General features: G+C 55.0%; 1 protein-coding gene across 3 annotated transcripts in view; it reads right to left on the bottom strand.

Annotated features, from left to right (window-relative positions):
- The window catches only part of ERI3 (ERI1 exoribonuclease family member 3), a 165,458-nt gene that overhangs the window by 15,991 nt on the left and 129,075 nt on the right, over window positions 1-20,392 (bottom strand). For all 3 annotated transcript variants that reach the window (XM_074221601.1, XM_074221602.1, XM_074221603.1), the window contains exon 7: window positions 18,486-18,585. In XM_074221601.1, the coding sequence (XP_074077702.1) occupies window positions 18,486-18,585 (100 nt within the window). The remainder of the gene's footprint in view (window positions 1-18,485; window positions 18,586-20,392) is intronic.

Here is a 20,392-nt window from a genome sequence, read left to right as displayed (position 1 = left end):
TATGGCCACCCTGTCCTCACTTTTGCCTCTTTTTTGGATGCCCAGCCCTTAACACAGGCATTGAACAAATGTGGATTGATTGATTTCCCTTCCTTGATCAGTTGCCTATCACACTTCCAGCAGAGTCCTTGCTCATAGATCCTCCCTCTGGCATCCCCTTCCTGTGCTCTGGTCCTTCTTGTCAAGGGCAGCCTCTGCTACTGTGGAGGGTCTCTGTATCCTTCAGCACCTCAGGCTTCAGATATGCTTGCTGGATGAATGAAGCACCTCCAAGACCAAGATGAGGGAATGCTACTGGGCCAGAGCAGGGGTGAAGGTCAGCAGCCCCACCGTGACACATGCTGCCTTGCCAGGCCTCTTGAGAGTGTGAGTGTCCCCCAGAGGGGAGCCTTCCAGAGGTGACAAAGAAACAAGGACAAAGACACTCTGGAACAACGAGAGGAGAGGGCATCCAGGTCAAGCCTGGGCAGGTAGGTTGGCCCCTGACTGAGAGGTAGAATGGGTCTGTGTCCACTAGGGATGTGTAGACCATGGGGGCAGGTGGGGCCTGGCATCATCTGGGGCACTGGAGGAAGAGGATGGGCCCTGAAACAATGCCCAGACAGGGATCTGTAGCTTTAACAACAGTGATGGTGCCAGCAGTAGCGGCTGGTTAATCACGGGCCAGGGGTGGGTGATAAACAGCCGCCTGCCTTGCTCTGTCCATGGCCAGCTCTGGTCCTCTAACAAATTCTGCCTGCCTGCCGGTCCCAGCCTCCCTGCCTGGTGAATATTTCATCTGCGGCCTGCACTTCAGGGTGCTCTGGATAATCCCTATTAATTTAAATAATGCCGGGCCAGGCTTATCAAACTATTTATTATTTATCAGCTTTGTGTATTTGTAGCTAACAGGTAGGGGGGCCGCCCGGGACAGACCCACTCCATCACACTGCCTGCCTGCCCGCCATCGCTCCAGTGCCTTTAATTAGTAATGAGGACTAATAGGCCTCCATAGCCAACACCCTGGGGACCTGGGGCCCTGGGGTCCCCACAGGCCAGGCCCAACTTGGATCCAAGATGCAATGGGGGTGATGGAGGCAATAGGCCCAGGCCCCTGTCCAGATCCACTTAACCTGACCTCTGAGATGGGGGCTTTCTCCTGTGCCAGGCAGCCTCTGCCAAACCTAGGGCACCTCAGTCACAACTTGCTGGGCCTAAGTAGGAGCCCAGGAGAATGGAAGCTCCTTGAGGACAAAGGGTTTTTGCTTTTCCTTTATTGGGGGCTGATAAAGGATGCTCATGCCCACCAAAACACATGACTATTGGGCTATGCTCCTCCCCTCCAAGGCAGAGGCCTGGCCACTCTCATGAATTCCAGTTCAAAAATGAACCAAGTTGGTACATGGGATGGGGTCGAATCCACAGCACAGCTAGACATACATTCACACCTGCTCCTAGGTTCTCAGAGGCCTCTGGGCCAAGCTGGAGCTAAAGAGGAATTCCCTCCCTATAAAAGAGGTCATCCAGTGTCTGCTCGGACAGGGAGCTCACTACCTTCCCAGGCAGCCCTGTAGGACTGCTCCTGGTCTGAGGTCCCCATTCTGTTCTTGGTTCTGCTTTGAGGGTCAAGCAGAAGAAGGCTCCATGTGATGGCCTCTCCCTTCCCCTGAATCTTTCCTTTCCCAGGCTAACCAGGCTCAGGACCTTCAAAGCATCTTCCTAGATAATGGACTCCAGAGCCTCCCCTGGGATATCCTCCAGCTCCTCAAGGGTACCCTTCAAAGATGGTCCCGAAGGCTGAGGGGGCCCGACAAGGATGGGGGCACCCCCACCTCCTGCTCCTGGCCCTGTCCCCTGCCCCCTTGATGCATCCAAGGTCCCTCTAGCTTTCTCAGCTTCATGTCATCCCACTGACTCACATCGAGTTTGAGGTCCACTGACCAAAATCCCATTAGTGACTTTCCATACATTTTTGGGAAGAAAAAGTCTGATGTGTGCCAAAATACTTACAGGAACTCTGTTTGTGAGAACAAAGAACTGGACACTCAAGGGCTGCCTGTTGATTGGGAGCAATGCAACAAATTATAAGAGGGAAATGTGATGGAATAGCACCGTGCAATAAGAAATGATGAAGAGGGTGGTTTCAGAGACATCTTGAAAGATTTGTATGGACTGATGCAGAGATAAATGAGCAGAACCAGAACAACTTATATACTCATAGCAACACTGTAAAGATAGTTGCCTCTGAAAGATTCAGATCAACAGTGACCAGCCACGAACCCTGAGGACTGGTGAAGGAGATGACAGGGAGGTGACCATGGCCTCAAGGGGTCGAATGAGACATGGGGGACATTATTTTGCTTGACTATTTATTGGTTATAAGGGTTTTCTTTTTGTTGTTGTTGTTCATTTGGGAAGGTGGGAGACAGAAAAAAAATTCTCAACAATTGAAAAAATTAATAAATAATAATGATGACGATGATGATGAATTAAAGAACTTATTTTTGAAGTCTGGCCATCTGCTCAGTCCCAGATCCATCTAACTTCTCTAGTCTTGATTCCTTTTTTCTCATAAGGATATCACCCCCTTCCCCACTTCAAAGACTGACCTGTGGTCAATCAACAAATGTATATGAAGCACTTCTATGCCAGGCTCTGAGTGAGTTGCCAAGGACACAAAGAAAGGCCTAGGCAGCCCTTGATCACACATTTTCTTGCCCAGAAAGTCCTGGTGCTGGGTCCCAAAGTTCTCTCCCTACCCCATTCCAAGGAGGGCCAGCCCTGGTCTGGGGCTAGGGAGATGGGGGAGACTGTGAGCCAGAGCCAGGAGCTGGTGCCCCTCAGCAAAACCTCCCAATGCTATTTAAGGACTCATGTGTGTTTGGGCACGGAGGTCCCAAAGACAAAAATAAGCTACCCCCTTTCCTCAACCAGTGTCCATTCTGGGGGTGGGGATGGGAGAGATGCACCATGCACCCACAGAAGTTCTCACAGGTTACAAAGTAATTGTTAGATAATTTTGAAAAGAGGCCCTAATAGCTGAGACCTCATGGGGTGTATGTAGGAAGGGGGGTAGGAGCTCAATTTTGAAGGAAGAGGGATTTTGAAAGGCAGAGAAGTTGGTGGCCATGGCAGGCCCCAGGGACAGCCTCATGGCAGATGGAATCCAGTTGGTTAGAAACAGAACGAAAGTCAGCCTGGCTGCTGAGGAGACATGGAGGGGAGAATGTGGAATAATTCTGGAAAGGGAGGTTAGGACCAATTGCAAAGAGCTTTGAAAATTTGAGAATGGAGTCTCGATTTTACAGAGCAGAGAAGGGACAAAGGAATATATATGGTTTAGGAAGCCCATTTTAGTGGGTGGAGAAGAGGGAATAGTGGGGGAGCAGGGAAGCCAGTTAGAGGCCATCGCCGTTGTTCAGGCTAATGTGGGTAAGGGCCTGAGCCAGGGGTTGGTGGTGATGGTGGTATGGGAGCAGAGATGCTGGGAGGGAGTCAAGTGTGGAGGACAATATCGAAGTTCAGAATCAGGGGAACCAAGAGAACAGGTGGTCCTCCCTCCACAACAGCAGGAGGTTGGGAAGAGGGCCAAGCTTCAGGGGAAAAAAGAATGAATTTGAGATTCCTGCAAAAAATCCAGTTCAATGGGTCTCCAGGCAGCTGGAGCTCAGGAGAGAGATAAGGACTGGATGTACAGGTCTGGGAATCATCTGATCAGAGAGGCTGCCTGAAGCCAGGAAAGCAATGGGATCCCCAAAGGAGAGAGCCGATGGGATCCCCAAGGGAGAGAGCCGATGGGATCCCCAAGGGAGAGAGCCGATGGGATCCCCAAGGGAACAGGAGTAGAGGGTAGAGCCAGAAGGATGCCTACAGTTAGGGGCATGTGGCATGGAAGTGAGGCTTCTTAAGAATCAGCTGAAGGCCAGAGCAGAGCCTCTCCCCACAAGGCCCCCCTGGAACTGGCTCCTTCTATTTCCCCTTTAATCTCCAGGAGAGTTCTGAAAACCTCAAGGGAGGGAGGAGGAAGGGCATCTGGGCAAGAATCACAGAAAAGTAGATCTGGATCTAAAAGAGCACTTGGAAGTCTAATTTACAGATGGAGACACTGAGGTTCAGGTCAAGTGACTTCCTGAAGTCCCGCAGCTCGCAGGTCGTCTGGGGCAGGATGTGAATCAAGATCTTTCTGACTTCTAGCATTTTGGAACTCGAGCTGGTGGCAATAAGAGGCACAGAACGGGTGGCCCGGTGACCCCTCACCTGATCCTCCCCACCCCCACCCCCACCCTTTGGAGCATCAGAGGAGGGTTAGGGGCTGGGCTAGCGCTGTTCTTTCTGGGCAACGGCGCATCCAGGAGCGCACGTGGGTGTGGGCCAGAGCTCCACAATTATGCTCACGGTGCCGCTCTCCAAATCCATATGTCTTGAGGCCGCCAGTACATCATGGTGTCAAGTCCCTGAATTGGGACATCCATCAGAAGGCCGGCATCATCCCATGTGGCCATCCGGGGCTGGCTGGACCAGGAGGCTTGGTGCTGGGGGTGGGGGGGATGCAGAGGGGCCTGGCCTCTGGAGATGCCCGGCCCAGGCCAGGCGGGCTGGGCTGGGGCCACGGCTGGGCCGGGCAGGGACTTCTGGCCGGGCCCTGGGGGGCAGGGGGAGCCCCCCAGGTGGCTGCCAGGCTCAGTCGCTAACACTCTGCTCTGGCTGTTCTTAAAAATTTATGACTCTGTTGAAACATGAAAAATAAGGCGGAGGAGCGATCATTAGCGCGGCCCTGCCCCCCCTCCCCGGCACCCTCGTAAATTGAGATTTATGGCTGCGGCGGGCGGGTGGGGAGGGAGCGGCCCAGGCGGTGGCAGCGTCACCGCCGAGCCTGTGTCTGTCGGAGGCTTCAGTTTATCACAATCTACACAGATTATGGGGATGAATACAGGGCCAGCCCCCAGCTCTGCCACAGCCTTCTGTAAACAAGAGAAGCAGCACCGGGGCCTCCCGGGAGGGGGTGGCCCTGCCGGCCCCAGCGGGCACCCAGGGAGGCAGGGGCAGAGGGCCACAAGGGGCCCCTGCTCTGAGGGCGCCGGGCCCTGGGCAGCCTGGCAGGCTGCTTGCAGGCAGCTAAGCCCCACCAGGCCACCAGTCCTCTCCCTTGGCAGAGGGAGCCCCGCCCTGGCCTCCACCAGCTGGGGAACAATGGCGGCACCGGGCCTGGGTCCCAGCCCCCTCTGCCCGAGAGGCCTCACTTAGTGCTGTCAGCCCAGCCATTATGGAATTGGGGTTTCATTTACACACTAATTAAACATTACAGCTTGTTCACAATTACAACGCGGGGATGAGGGAGTAACTAATTACTGAGGAAATGAGCTAACATTTATCTCTTCCAGGAGGAGGAGGAGAGAGTCATCCCCAGCCGATGCCCTCCCTGGGCCCTCTCCCTTCAGCAGCCCCCCTAATCAGGCCATGGGGGTGGGGCAGGCCCAGGGCTCCCCCTCCTCAGCACCCCACGGCCCAAGGCTGGCTCTAGGCAACCTTGAAAGAACCCACGGAGGAGGAAGAAGTGGGCTTGAGGGCAGTCACAGCCTGGACAGCAGGCCCCGGTGGCCCCCGCCCAGGAAAAGGGCATGGTGGGGCATCCTGCATCTCAGATCAAGGGCTGGGAAGGGAAGCCCGGGGCCCCAAGGGCTCGGGGCTGCTCATCCCTACATCCATCTCAGCTACTGGACAGCCAGTGTGACCTTGAGCCCTCTCTCCAGGGAAGAATTAGCATCCGAGCCAGGGCGGGGGAAAGCAAGGAGAGAAGAGGGAAGGCTTCTAACCTCCCCCCTTCCCCAGCCGCAGCGCCCGCCACCCGCCCCAGAGAGGGGTCTGGAAGGGGTGGGGGACAGAGGAGCCTGGAGAATTTAATAATAGTAACACCTCAGTCTCCAAGCTTGCAGCCTTCCTGTCTTTGGGCCAGAGGAAAAAAAAGGAGAAGAAAGGGGAACAGTGGAGAGAGCCTGAACCAAAGGGAGCCGGCCGCTTAGAACTGAGCTTCAAAGGGGCCCCGGCTTCTGGGGCCTAATTGTACTGACCCCTGGCCTCCGCCTTCAATCACTGCCGCTTGCGGCTCCTGCAGCCTGTCGGCCTCCCCGCCCCTCACCTAACTAGCAGCCATATTCTTCTCATTAGGCCTGAGCCTGGCTGTGGGAGCCCCCCCCCCAAACTGGGGCCTTGCACACACACACACACACGCACACACGCACACACACAGACATAGACACAGACACACACGCACACGCACAGACACACACAGACACACGCACACGCACACACACAGACACACGCACACGCACACACACAGACAGACACAGACACACACAGACACACGCACAGACACAAACACACACACACACACACACACACACACACACACACACACACACTCACTCAGCGCCTGTGTCTCTGTGTTCAGTGGGAAGGGGCCGGGGCTGGAGTCTGGGGTCGTCAAAGCCTTGGCCAAGCCCCACCTGGGCTCCAGCCCCTGGCCCCTTTCCCGTCCCATGACCCCGGGTCCCTGGCCCTGGAGGACGGCTCCTGAGGGCCCTCGCTCGGCCGAGCCCGTCCCACACGTCCCCAAGCCTGTCGGTGGCTGTCCATCCCCCGCCCCCTGCACATCCTTTACGTGTGTGTCTGCATGGCCGTCTGCCTCCGGCGGGAGCTCCCAAGGGCAGGGACGGGGACGTGGCACCTGGGCCCGGTCATGGCGGCACGGCCCTCTGGACAATGCCTGGGCTGGACCACCAGGAGCTCCTGAGAGACACAAATGGAGGTCTCCCCGTAGCTACCGGCTCCACTCAGCTGGAGGTGAGAAATAGGTGCCTCCCCATCCGTGTCCCTGAGGAAGGCAAGGCGCCGGTGGGACCCCACGATCAGAGGTGGGCTTGCTCCAATGGGGATGGGGGGGAAGACAGTCAGAGTCAGGGTGCTTAGAGTGCTGAGCCGAAGCAGGGCTGAGAAGCAGAAGCAGCCCAGGCTCCAGGGTCAGGGTGTGGTCCTCAGGCTCTGCGGGCTATCACAATGACCTTCCCAGGAGTTGGGGGGCCCAGCTGGCCAGCTTGCTCCCTCTGACATTGTCTCTCACCTTAACCTGCTGCTAATGACTTGTGAATATCGACGGAAAAGGGAAGGGCAGAGTTGGGGAGGGGGAGACGGGGGTCAGGAGGCAGAGACCGAAATGAAGTTGAGTTATCTCCCATCTGGAGCTGAGCTCCTAATCCTCCAGCCTCGAGGAATCCAATGAAGCCCCTTATCTGCTCTGTCAATCACCGGCCCGTGTGCACGCACACGCGTGGCAGACACCAACACGCACATGTGGGCACGCTCCCCGCCTCCCCAGCCCATTATTCCTCCAGCGGGAGAGTCAGGAGCCGGGGAGCGAGGGCCGGGTCCTGCCAGATGGATGCAATTTGCATAATATCAGCGGTGGAGGCTGCAAGATCAACAGGGGTCAGGGCGCTGACACGGGCCCACAGTCTATCTGCGAGCGCTAATTTGGCCGGCATTGATCTGTCTTGCTGATTTCTTTGTCATTGCGTCGGCGATGGTTTGACAGGAGATACAGCGAGACAAGGGGAGGCCGGCGGGGGCCGGGGAGCAGAGAAACAAAGATCGCACTTACCGACGCCTTTAACACAGACAAAAAGATCGCTCTGCCTGGGGGTGCTGAGCGGGCCACCACAGGCCTGGCGGCTGCTAATTACCCCAGCGCTTGGAGTCCCTCTGGGTCCCCGGTGCCAAGGCTGGGGAGCTGGGGGGACAGGACCACCGCCTGCTGCCCCTGAAGCTCTGTCCGGGTCCGGGCACAGGAGGCTCTGCCAGCCCTTGGTAGTGGCTTCCGAGGGGACCTTCCCCTTACTCTGGACAGCCCCTGGGGGTGCACAGTCATGGGGGGGCACTCGCTAAGCTGATCTCCTATGTGTGGAACTGAAAAGGTCCCCCCACTTCCACCTTCCCTCATCTCCTTGGACTGGGTCTGTAGCCTCAGGGATCAAGTCATCGTCCAGGGAAACTGAGGATTGGAGTCTGGGGAGGAGGGGGTCTTCAGGCAGGGGCTCAAAGGCTCTCCCCCAGAGAACTTCCCTGTCCTACAGTCTTCTCCGATGAGCCGCTCCTTGGGGGCTTGCTCTGCTACAGGATTGGGAAGCCCCAGCACTGCCAAAGACCACCTGTGGGGCTGAGCCCTGCGGCCCTCAGTTTCCTCACTTTGTTCGGGAGTTACACCTTTAGCGATCAGACGAGCACCTTTCTATCCATGGTCTACCCACACACACCTAGTCTGTGGTTCTGCTGGGCTTCATCCTTCCTGTGCTCCCCACCCAACATCTCCATCTCTCACCTCCAGGCCTTTGCCCTGCTCGTTCCCCAGGCCTGGAATGGGTTTGGTCCATTAGAAGGCAGGAGTCCAGGGCTCCTGAGTCCAGGGGCTGTCTGACTTTTGTCCTGGGGTCTCCACTGCCTGACACAGGACAGGTTCTTAGGACAGGCCTGGTGACTGAGTGATGCACTAGAGTGGTTCTAGATGGATGACAAAGGCCCTCCCTTGTTCCAGACTCTGTGGACAGCCCCATGGGCTTTCACTGGGGGAGGACCCTTCCTCAGGGGGCCCAGACCACTTCTTCCTGTAGGCCTTCCCTTCTGGCCAGCTTGGCCAGTCCGGCTTCCTTTGTCTCCCTCCCTCCTTTGTCAGCGGCAGGAGAGAGCCGAGATTCCTGCTCCGAGTCTGCATGATCAGAAGAGACCCCCTGCTGGCCAGCGAGGGGAGGGGGGGCAGCGGGCAAGGACAGGGAGGAGACCGGACAGAGGCTGGCAGGCTTTGGTGTACGCTAATCCCCTGGCCCGAGGCCCTTCAGAGGGACCCGGGAAACTTCAAGGAGGGGAGGCAAAGGCGTCCTTCGACAGAGAGCCTCATTATCCTGCTCCCCCCATGCGGGCGGGCGGGCCCGGGCGGGCGGGCAGGGAGGGAGGGCCCGCCGTGTGCACAGAAAAGGCTGTCACTGTCCTTTCTTCCTTTGGGTAAAAGCCCATCTCCCTGAGCCTGCCCGCCCCCGTTCCAGGCTGACACCTCTCAAGGCTGCTAATTAGATCCCCGTTGCCTCTCTAATGCTCTCTGACAAGCGGCCTCACATGGGCCAGCTGGGCCTGGGCCCTGCCTCACGGGGTGGACCCAGGGCGCCCCACCACACGGGCCCGACCCTTCCAGCACCCAACACCAAGGTCACTGGGGTGGCTTCCGTTTGCCCCTCTTTGCTGCGGGGCTTTGCCACCTTCTCTGAGGGGTAGAGAGAAGCCCTGGTGCCCTCTCTCTTCCTCCTCCTGTGGACACTGGCTCACAGGACAGACACACAGAGCCTGGCCCCAATCATTGCCCATTCCCTCTATGAGTCTCCTCATGGAAACAGGTGTGGGGATGCCTGAAGGACAGGCCTCGAGAGCAGAAGAGATGGCAAGGAAGCGTCTGGGTCAGCCTCTGCTGAGGGAGGAGACCCCCTGACTGCAGCCTTGGGCCTGGGACCAAGGGTTAGGAAGGTGGGGAGAAAGCTGCATGTGTGTACACAGACACACCCACAGACACCCCCCCACACACACACACACAGACATGGGCCTGTTTATGAAGAGCTGTAGCAAAATGCTTTACGTATTTTATCTCACTGGATAATGAGATCCTCAGAGTAAACTTGTCAGGAAGGGCTAGCATGAGCCCCATTTTACATAGGAGAAAACAGAGGCACAGAGCAGGTAAGGGGCTTGCTCACGGTCATACAGGTGGTAAACACCATAGAAGAGATTTGAATCTGGGTCTTCCTGACTTTTGGCACAGTGAATAGAGAGCTGGACCTGACCTGGAGTCAGGAAGACTAGAATTCAAATTCTGCTTCAGTCACTTGCCAGGTGACCCTGGGCAAATCACTTAACCTGTCTGTGCCTCAGGTGATTGAAAGGAAAAGGGTGTTGAGAATAAAACACACACACACACACACACACACACACACACACACACACGCTACATACAACATAAATACTTGAGCCGGAGGTCAGTCTGGCTTCAACTAATATGTGTGAATAAGAATACAAGCTGGTACTTTTGGCGTTCTGAAGGTTTGCCCAGTGCTTCACAAATGCAGTCTCACCAGATTCTACAACAGCTCTGGGAGGGAGAAGATGCTATTATCCCCATGGTATAGATGAAGAAACTGAGGCTGAGAGAGGCTGGTCACAAGCTAATAAGCATCTGAAGCTTCCCAACTCCAGGCCTGTGCTCGCTCCAATACACTACCTAGATGCTTATGAAGATAGTATTAGTTATAATAAATTATTATTACATTATAATGTGATATTTTATAAGGTGTAATAAGCCTGGAAAGGTAAGTTATGGCTGTGGTCTCAGGGGCTTCTGGGGTGACAATGGGGGTGTGACAGTGGTGTGGGTGGCACGGTCAGACTTTTACTTTAGGAAGGTCTCTTTCTAAGTTGTTGAGAGGGGAGAGACTGGAGCAGGAAGCCCAATGTGGAAACTTCCGCAATCATCCAGGTGAGAGGGAATGAGTGGGGGCCAAGGGCAGAGAAGGAGACCATCAGAGAAGGCAGAGACACAACTGAAAAGACTTGATGAAGTGGAAACGTAAGGTAAGGGAAGAGGAGTCCAGGAGGTCTGGAAGCTTTGAACACAGGTACCTGGGAGGAGGCTGTCCTTTCCTCAGAAATGAGAGCATGCAAGAGGTAGAGGCTTTAGGGGAAAGATGATCAGTTCCATTTGGATGGGCTGAGATGTCTATGGGACATACAGGTAGTTGGCGATGGAGGACAGGAGCCCTAAGGTTGTGAGAGAATCTTGGGTTGGATCTAGAGGTCTGGGCATCCCCTGCAGGGAGAACCCATGAGAGATGAGATCACCAAGTAAGATACCAGAGAGGGAACATAAAATCAAGTCAGGAAAGAGCCTTGGGGGGTGGACCTAGAACATAACTGAAAAGCCAGCAAAGGAGATGAGGGAAGACTGAACAGAGAGGACCAAGGCAGAGGCACAGAAACCCAGGAGGAGGGGTCATCGGGTAGCAGGCATTGGGGCACAATGGATGGTGGGTCGGACTTGGGGTGAGGTAGCAACCTCGGAGTGTGCAGTGTCAGCTGAGTGATGAAACTGGGAGCCAGACTTCAAACAGTGGAAGGGAGAGATGAGGAAATAGAGGCAATGATAGTGGACAACTTTACTTTTTGCAATTTGCAATTTGTGAAAATGAAAGTCATTAGTTTGAGGAGATTAGGGGATTTTTTTTTAAGGATGGTGGAAACTTGGAGCATATTTGTAACAAGGGAATGGAGCAGGGTAACAGGGAATGATTTAAGCTTAGGGGATAGGGATGATTGTGGAGGTGACTATCAGAAGATGGGATCAAGGGCCCAAGTCAGAGGGAGGGTCTTGTTGAGAAGAGGGGAACATTTCATCAGAGGCTGGAGCAAAGCAAGTGAGAGAGGGAGATGAAGTCAAGGGGTTGTGAGATGCAGAAATGTGGAGAAGGAGCCCATGATGAATGGGGTACGGTTCTCTACCAAGAATGGCCACTGTGGTGTTGGGGGTGGGGTGGGGCTGATGAGTGGGCAGCATTGTGGAGGAGGGAAGACTGGCTTTGGGATGTCCACAAGCTGGACAGTCACATAATCTAATCCTTAACTGGCGAAAGGGCAGAGTCCTACGCCACTCCGGCAGAGGCTCCTTCCATTCATTTTCACTGCATTTTGTGGCCATGGTTTTGGGTTCCTGTCTTTCCACTGATTCCAACTCCTAACTGTCTAGCCCAGTGGGCCAGAAGGAGAGAGATCAGGGCTGCCAGTGTGTCTAAGGCATTCTAGAAGAGGAAGCCAGGCTAGGTAGTCATACCGGGTGACTTTTAGGCACACCCACATCTTCCACAACCTTCTTCCAATCTTGCCCTCTGGTTAAGCAAAGATTGAGTGGTAAGGAGAGAGAATTTGGCCAGGCTAATGCTCCTACTGCCATCTCTAGATTCAATTTATAACTCCCCAATTTTTATTGAGCCCTTCCAGGGGCTCCCCACTTAAATGGGGATTAGAGCTGGTTGGAAGCCCCATTATAGGTCATTGAGGCCAAGGTGTCTGTGTGACCTGCCCAAGGCTGTTCACCAAGTGACCCCGTTCCCTGAAGCCAAACCCAGTGTTTGTTCCATTGCCCAAGAAGAAGCTTCCGTATTGGCTTTATGGAAACAACAGGACTTGAGGGACCAAGGAGGCTGATGCAGGAGCTGATGGGCCCCTTGGGGCAGAAGGTCAACCTCTGGCTTCTAACCCAGAGTCACAATGAGCACCTTCTCCATCAACCCAAGCTCCCAAAGACTTGGGCTGTATCCAGAAATGAAGGACCCCTCTAAGTTCACGGCTGGCCCCTGGGAGCGTGTCTGAGGATTCCAAGACTGGTCCTGACTTCCTGTCTGCATTTATGGGGTGGGGGGGCTCTCCCTGCCTCCTGAGTCCTGTTCTACAGCTTGGGCAGCCTCTCTCCCACCAAATCCCTTCCTCCTTCCCATTCCAGTGACCCAAGCTTCTTTGGTCTTCCTCAAAGGCCATGCCTGGGGCTCTCTCCTCTTCATCTGGGCTTCCTGGTTTCCTTGGCATCCAAATCCTGCCTTACTCAGGGAGGAAGCCCAATCCCCATTTCACACCAGCATCCCCCCCTCGATTCATCACCTCCCCTGGCTGTAGCTTATTTGTCTCTGGCTATTGGCTCGTTGATTCTCCCAGAAGACTGGGAGCTTTTGGGAAGCAGAGCCCATCTTCACTTTTCCTTAGTGGGCCCTGGTCCCCAGTAGGCCCATGGTAAATTCTATCTGATCTGCCTCAGGGTCTACTCTTTCTCCTGGAACCAGCCTATGTCCTTTCTATCATCCCTGCTTTTGTCATTACCTAATGCACAGATAGTCTGGCCAGGTCAGAGGCTCCCTTGCCAAGGGGGTCAAATCCAGCCTCAGCCTGGCATTCAAGGTCCTCCTTGAGCTCGTTCCATTTGACCTCTCTCCCTCCTGCCCTTCCCTTCCTGGCTCCCTTCACCATCAGGTGAGGCGTCTCCCTTCCTCTGTGTGGGTCGGATGTCCCTGCTCTGGGTCAGGTCCTGCCCCCGCAGGACAAGTGGAGGCACAGGAGAGGGTTCTGCTGTCAGTACGACAAACCAAGGCAGCTCTGCTGGGTGCTGAGGGTCCCTCTGCCCACTCCCCTCCCTGGCATGGTAGCTCCTTGAGTAGTTCATTAGAATTGTGTCACCAAGTCCATATGCCTGAGTGGACAGTGACGGGCGATGACCCCTGACCCAGGGACCGGGAGACAGTCCCCATCAAACTCCCACAGTGAGACCCTTTTAACACGCACAGTGAACTCAGCGCATGGAGAGTTGGAGCTCATTAAAACTGCCGACTCCGTGAGCACGCCATTAACCCCGCTGCTCCAAACTCGTGCCTTGCCATCTCCTCCTCTCCCTGGTCTAATTAGCGCCCCAAGCTAGCCCCCTCCCACCCCCAGCACCCTTTCCTCCAGAGATGGGGCGGGAGCGGCCACTGACCCTCTCAATGGGTGAGGTGTCCCTCCTGGACCTCGGGGGACAAGGAGATGTGGGCAGGGCCCGATCCTACACAGTCTATTTGGAGGACCCCATTAATGGGCATTGTGGTCCCAGGTTCCTAAACCCCCGATGGGGGCACCAAGGACCTTTTAGTGGGAGACCAGGGCCAGTGGCTGAGCCTAATGAGGCAGCCATTAGTGGCATCATATGGGAAGGGGGAGGAAGTGGAAGTGGTGGGTGCGGGGCAGGCCAGGGACATTAAGAGAAGCTATGCCTCTGGCACCTCACGGGGGAAGGCAGGGAGTACCCTGCTGGGGATGCCAAGAGAAGGGGTGTAGGCCTACATGTTATGCTTGACCAACCATCCCTGTGATGGTGTGGAGGCAGGGAGATGGGCATCAGCCAGATGGACTGAAGACCCAGGGAGAGGAATGACCAAATCGGAAGGAGCCCAGAGGGTCTTACAGCTGAGCTGTGTCTTCCTGGGGAGCCCCTCCAAAATACCATGAATCAACGAAGAGGTTGTTCAGGTCTTCTGCTGCCTCTGTACCCACAAACAGTTCTGCCCCTGGGCCGCAGAGGACAAGGATCCTCCCCGTCCTGAACAACAGCCCTCTGGGTGGACAGCATTGGCTCCTGACCTTCTTCTCCACACCAAACCCTACCTGTGCCTTTTCATATGGCCTAATCGCTTGGTCCTGCTCAGAAATGAACCTCAGGTCCCAGAAATGCTCTGACCAACACCAGTAGAGCCCAGCCAGTGAAGCATCCCCATAGCTCCCAGCTGCTTTCCTCCGAGATGCAGAGGGGGAGATGCCCTAAGCATGGAGAACTTGGATTATGGAAGAGCCAGTCAGGCCAGTTTCGGGACAAACAGTAGTGCATGTCCCGGCACAGGGACACCAACAGTCCCTGCCCTCAAGGAGCATGGAGAGAGAGAGACAATCAATCTCTACACAAGCACAATGGGGTGGGAGTCAGAGGTCCTAGGGCATGTCCCTTTAAGTCTCTGAGTCTCCATTTTCTCATTGATAAAATGACAGGGAAGGATCTAGTGAGACCCTCTATGAGCCCCCCCCCCAAGTCTATGCTCCTAAATGAATAAGAGAGGGTTAGAGAAGGGGGGTAGATGACACCTGGGCTCTGAGTGGTGGAAGGGAGGAAAGAGATGGGAAGATGGTAGACTGAATCTAGTGAAGGGCCTAGGGCCATGGAAACCATGGAAAGCTTCTGGACAGGAGAACGATATGATCTGGAGTCATTCTGGGCCCTGGGAGCCTTCTCTAGAAGGAAGTGGTTAGACCCAAGAAAAGGCCAGATGACCTTGGAGAGCAATTTCATTTGAATGAAGTCAGATTCCTGGGACAGTGTGTAAGTCAGATGAGACAAGCTGGAAGCAAGCCAAAATACTGGATTAAAAACCATTTACATGTTCATGATGGGCCAGGTACCATGTTGGGTTCTGTAGAATAAAAAGACAATAGTAAACAAGTCAACCCGGCCTTCCTGGTCAAGAACTCTGTCTCCCTCCTCATGTTCGGAGGCAATGGGGGATGAGCCTGGAGACACTGAAGATGACCAAGGGAAGGGTTAAAAGGGGGCCAGGGAGAGAGGTGAGCTTCTAGAGTAGAATGGGAGAGGGGCTGAGGGGAAATCCAAGGGTCCAAGGAGAAACATGGGCCTTGGCCAGGAGAAGGATGATGGGAGTAGAAGTGTGGAGGAGGGGAGAAGAGAGAGAACTCACAATAGGTAAGATGCCAGAACTTTAGTTATCTTATTTGATCCTCAAAACCATCCAGTTTTTTACAATTGGAGAAACTGAGGCATAGGTGAGAGAGGGATAGAGACTGAATGATAGACCATTATGATTGGATTAAGGCATTTTAGAATTCTTGGGGAGATCAGTGACCTTCCTGGGTGGAGTGGAGGTAGAGAGGAGGTAGAGTGGAGAAGGAACTTGTGAGAAATGGGTGAGGGTATATGAGGGAGTAGCACAATGTAGGAGAGCAGGGCCTGTGGGCATCACCAAGGCCTAGGCCTTCACCACAGCTCATTCCCAATCTGACCTGGCTGCTGCCTCCTGGTAGAGCCCCATAAGGCTCTGCCTCCCCCATGGGCCTCTGAGCTGGGTGTCCCCACACCAGAGGCATCTCCCTCCTCCCCTCTGCCTTTTAGAGGAGAGCAGCTGGGGAGGGGAGAGATGCTTCCCTGGAATTGAGGCTGAGGCACAGGAGCTCAACCTCTGCCTTGGAGGCTTTACTTGACTGGGTACCCCCAAACAAGTCCCAGTTTCTTTGCCTTTAAAATGGGGACAGTGATACCTATGCTCAAGGTTACTGTGGGCCTGATGGCCAATGGGGCAAACCTTGAAGGTCCCTGTGGGCGGATAGAACCTCATTGAGATGCCAGGTCATGTGTCCTGGAGGGAGAAATCAGGAGGGGCATGTGCTCCTTCAGCCCATACAGAAGTGACTCCAAACAGGGCTCCTCCTAGACCTTTTACTAACCAGCTATTTAATGGACCTCTGTCCCCAGTGAAGTTGGAGGCCTGGGCAGGCAACGTCTTTGCCCAGGGCCCTTGGAAGGGTGGTTCAACGGTCCTGGTGTGGATTGAGTGAGACTGACATAGAGAACTCTGCCTCTGGAAGCTGCAGCTGCCCCTTGGGGAGGTTCAGTGAGACATCTACTAGCCCACTCCTGGCCCTTATTAACTTTCAATGGTTAGAATGGCAGAAAATAACCCAAGAGTCATAATGGGCAGCTTGTGGTCCAGCCAGTGGAGAGAGTACGGGCCTGGAGAAGGAAGATTCATTTCCCTGAGTTCAAATCTGGCCTCAGACGCTTACTAGTTGAGTGACCCTGGACAAGTCCTTTAGCCCTGTTTGCCTCAGTGTCCTCACCTGTAAAATGACCTGGGGAAGGACATGGCAAAACACTCCAATATTCTGCCAAGAAAATTTTAAATGGGGCACAAAGAGTCAGACATGGCCAAAATAAACTGAACAACAACATGGTGCCCACAGGTCTCATCCTTCCTCTCTTGTACTCTTAGCCTTGGGGAAAGAGATGTGGAAGCCTTGATCAGGGCAATAACACCACCCCGCTACTGGGTGGTAAACAAAGGTGGATACTGGCTAAAGGGGCAGAGGCTCCAGGATGCCAGCAGCCCGGGGGGCACAGTGACATGGAATCAGGAAGGCCTGTGCTCCAAGGCTGCCTCATTTGCCAGTTGGATGAGCTTCTACAAAATGGGGGCGATCTCATCTCTACCCAGGCCGCCTCCATTCTGGCCGTCACTCTGCCTATGGATGCCCCGATTCTGCCCAGAGCTTCTTGGCTCTAATGGGGGAGCCTCACTGTGAGCTCCCTCCCCGGGTTCTGGCGGGGGCAGTCTGTCTGGCTTCTAGTTGTACCCCCAGGACAGCCCAGTCTGGCAAACTGCAAGAGCTGAAGCAATATTTTAGTGAGGCGGCTAGGTGGCGCCATGGAGACTGCAAAGCCCGGCCCTGCCACTCCCTGGCTGCAAACTCTGGGAAAGCAGCTTAGCACTCTTCTGCCTCAGTTTCCTCAAATGTAAAATGCAGAGCAGAATAGCACCCTCCCTCCCTTCCTTTCCTTCTTTTATCCTCCCTCCTTTCCTTCTCTTCTTCCTTCCCTCCTTTCTCTTTCCTTCCATCTGGCTTTCCTTTCTTCTCTCCTTCCTTTCTTCCATCTTTCTTCTCTCCCTTCTTCCTTCCTTCCCTTCTCTTCCCTTAACTCCATCTTTCCTTTCTTCTCTCCTTCCTTCCCTCCCTCCCCTTTTCCTTCCCTCTATGTTTCCTTCCTTCCTTCCTCTCTCCCTCCCTCCTTCCTCCCTCCCTCCCTTCCTTCCTTCCTTCCTCCCTCCCTTCCTTCCTTCCTTCCTTCCTTCCTTCCTTCCTTCCTTCCTCTCTCCCTTCCTTCCTTCCTTCCTTCCTTCCTTCCTTCCTTCCTTCCTTCCTTCCTTCCTTCTTTCCTTCCTTCCTTCCTTCCTCTCTCCCTTCCTTCCTTCCTTCCTTCTTGACCTTGGCCCATACAAAGCCTTTTCAGAAGGAGACGCTCATGTGTGACCCCACCATGCCCTGCTGCCCCTGACCTTGGAGAGAGGCCTTGCCTTGGTTCTTCCTGCACATTTCCAGGGAGCTAAGAGGCAGCAGAGTCTCCTCTCACACTCACATAGGACAAAGACCCTGCTCTTGCCCCACCAGGAGAGGGTCTGGGACATGGCCTGGGTGTGCGAGGGAATGGCTTGCCTCTGAGAGGCCTGTGTGTGATCAAGGACACAAGGCCTGGATTTCAGGGAGAAGACGGCGGAGTCCTCTAGCCCCCCACTAAGCACAGCTGCCCCCCACACCCCTCCACATCTGAGGACCACGTTCTCATGCCGCCACCGCCGTCAATAATGCAGCCAGAGTCATCGCTCAGAAGGACCTTACTAATTAAAAGCTGGTGAGGTTTAAATAATTCATCTCCTTAACTCGTATCGATCCCAGAGTTTAGTGGCCAGAGCCTTGAAACAATATTAAACAGCTCCCTTCAGGAGCAGAGCTGGCGGCAGTTTCTCCAAGGAGGTCTCCCCCAGCCCCCCTCCCCTGCCCTGCGCAGGGACATGAGGCAGCAGGCGTCAAGGGGGGTGGGGTAAGGCTCCCTCTAATGTGGTCACCCCCAACCCAAGGCCTGGGCTGAAGGCCTTGGAAAACTGATCAAACTCTACCCCTGGGTCCCAGACCTCCATCAGGATGGGCACCTGAGGAGGTATGGCACGCCCTGTGATGCCCACCACCCAAAAGACCTGACTGGAGACAGGGATGAGAGGAGGTGGAGAAGGGAGAAAGGAGGGCAGAGATAGGTAGGAGAAGCCGCCCGGGGTGAGGCCGCAGAGACTGACCGATGCCGCTGTGAGGCCGTCCTATGTGCTGGAGGTTGAGGCCTTTGTTCATATCTAGCAGTCCGTTCTTGGGCCAGCTGCCCATGGCAAAGCTGTAGGCCTGGAAGAGAAGAAGAGTCTGGTTAGCGGAGGCCCAGATCCTGGAGGTCTTCACAACCACTCCCCCACCCCTTGGGTAGGGCCCTGATGGGTCTGGGCAGGACGAGCTCAAGGTGGAAGAAGATGGGCCAGGCCGGGCTCACAGGCTTCACAGGGCCCACATAATTAATAGTAATTAATAGCACAAGAGGAGGGTCCTGGAGGGAGGTGATTAGCAATTACAACTCCTAATTAAGTCAATGCCTAATTCCCAGCCTTCCTGCTGTGTACACAGCCCCTTCCCCTCCTCTTCTTCTCCCAAGCTAGCGGGTCTGATGCTCCTGGCCCCTCCCTCCCAGGCCTCCCCCACCCCAGGACCCAAGGCAAGCCCCACAGCTGCAGGGGGGCACAGCTGCTGGGGCTTCCCAAGGCAGATCCTGAAAATCCCAAAGAAAACTGCTGGGTCCTTGGGGGAGGGCGGGCTGCTTCTGTGGGTCCTGCAGACCTTGAGCTCTCTCCCCACCGGTCGGCCTCTCCCAAAATCGGGGACCCATGTCTGTGTTCATGGGAAAGCCTCCCCCCACCTCCGGCCAACAGGAGGTGCCAAGCTAGCATGGCAGATGTGACAGGGGAGCTCCCAGTAAAAGCACAGGACTGGGGGTCAGGGGGTGGAGAGCAGGGCCTGGAAGGGAAGGGATGGCATCACAGGCAAAAGGAACAGCTTGAGCCAAGGTACAGAGGCAGGAAGAGCAAGTCAGGAAGGAGGGGAGGGGAGGGACCTCCGAGGAAAGCACAGAGGCTGGAGATGTGGATAGAGATCGGAGGGCCCTGGTCCCACGCAGTCTCCTCAGATGGACAGTATTTGTATTCTCATCCATTTTGGGGGATGGAAAGAGCATTTCTATGACACCCAGCTGAGCCTCTCTGCTAAGGTGCTTTTCACAAACATTATGTTTACAACAGTCTTACAAGGCAGGTGCCAAGATCATTCCCATTTAACCACTGAGGAAACTGAGGCAGAGTGGTCAAGTGACTTGCCCAGGGTCACCTAGCTAGGAAGAACCTGAGGTTGGATTTGAACTCACACCTTCCTGGTTTCCAGTTCTACTTCACATCCAGCTGCCTCTGAGACTCTTGTCTCTTTCTGGCCCAGGTTCCAGAGGCCCACCCCCACCCCCTGGCACTGTGCTACCTGCCAGGAATCAAGGTCATCAGCCAGGTCTGTGGCCTACCTGAGAAAACTCCCTAAGCATCGTGTGTGTGTGTGTGTGTGTGTGTGTGTGTGTGTGTGTGTGTGTGTGTGTGTATGTGTGGGGGGGTTGTCTCTGCTCCCCGATGAAGGTCAAGTCCACACTTATGCATATTCAAAGCCTACTGCCCATCGATCTGCTGTTAATTGTTTTTCCTGGGGTTGGGGAAGGAAGTGCCAGGGGCATCGATCTGCTCCCCCCAGCCCCCCAGCTCCTCTCTCTCTTCTTCCTTCAGCTCCAAGACTCTCCGGGGGGTCTAGGGGCAGGCGGGGGGGGGGCTCCATGGGGGCTGCAGGGGACACTAACCCTGCTCAGTTTTAAGTTGCTGACTAGATTCCCCCCCACCCCCCACCCCATCAGGAGAGATGCTCTGGTGTTTAATATTTAAAGGGAGCTGTTAATCTTTAAACAGCAAAGTTCGGCTCCTGACTGTTAACTCAGCACTGAGGGGGAGGAGGGGAGGTTAGAGGGTCTTCTCCGGGGCTGCTGGGGTCACAGTGAGCCTGGGCAGGGGATCCCCGTGGCAGGGGGATGAGAGTGATGGCCCCAGTTTGGGCCTGTCCTGGTGAGCAGGGCCTG

This window comes from Macrotis lagotis, chromosome 2 (genome assembly GCF_037893015.1).
Source record: "Macrotis lagotis isolate mMagLag1 chromosome 2, bilby.v1.9.chrom.fasta, whole genome shotgun sequence".
Lineage (NCBI taxonomy): Eukaryota > Metazoa > Chordata > Mammalia > Peramelemorphia > Peramelidae > Macrotis > Macrotis lagotis.
This window is presented reverse-complemented; position numbering and strand designations above follow the sequence as displayed.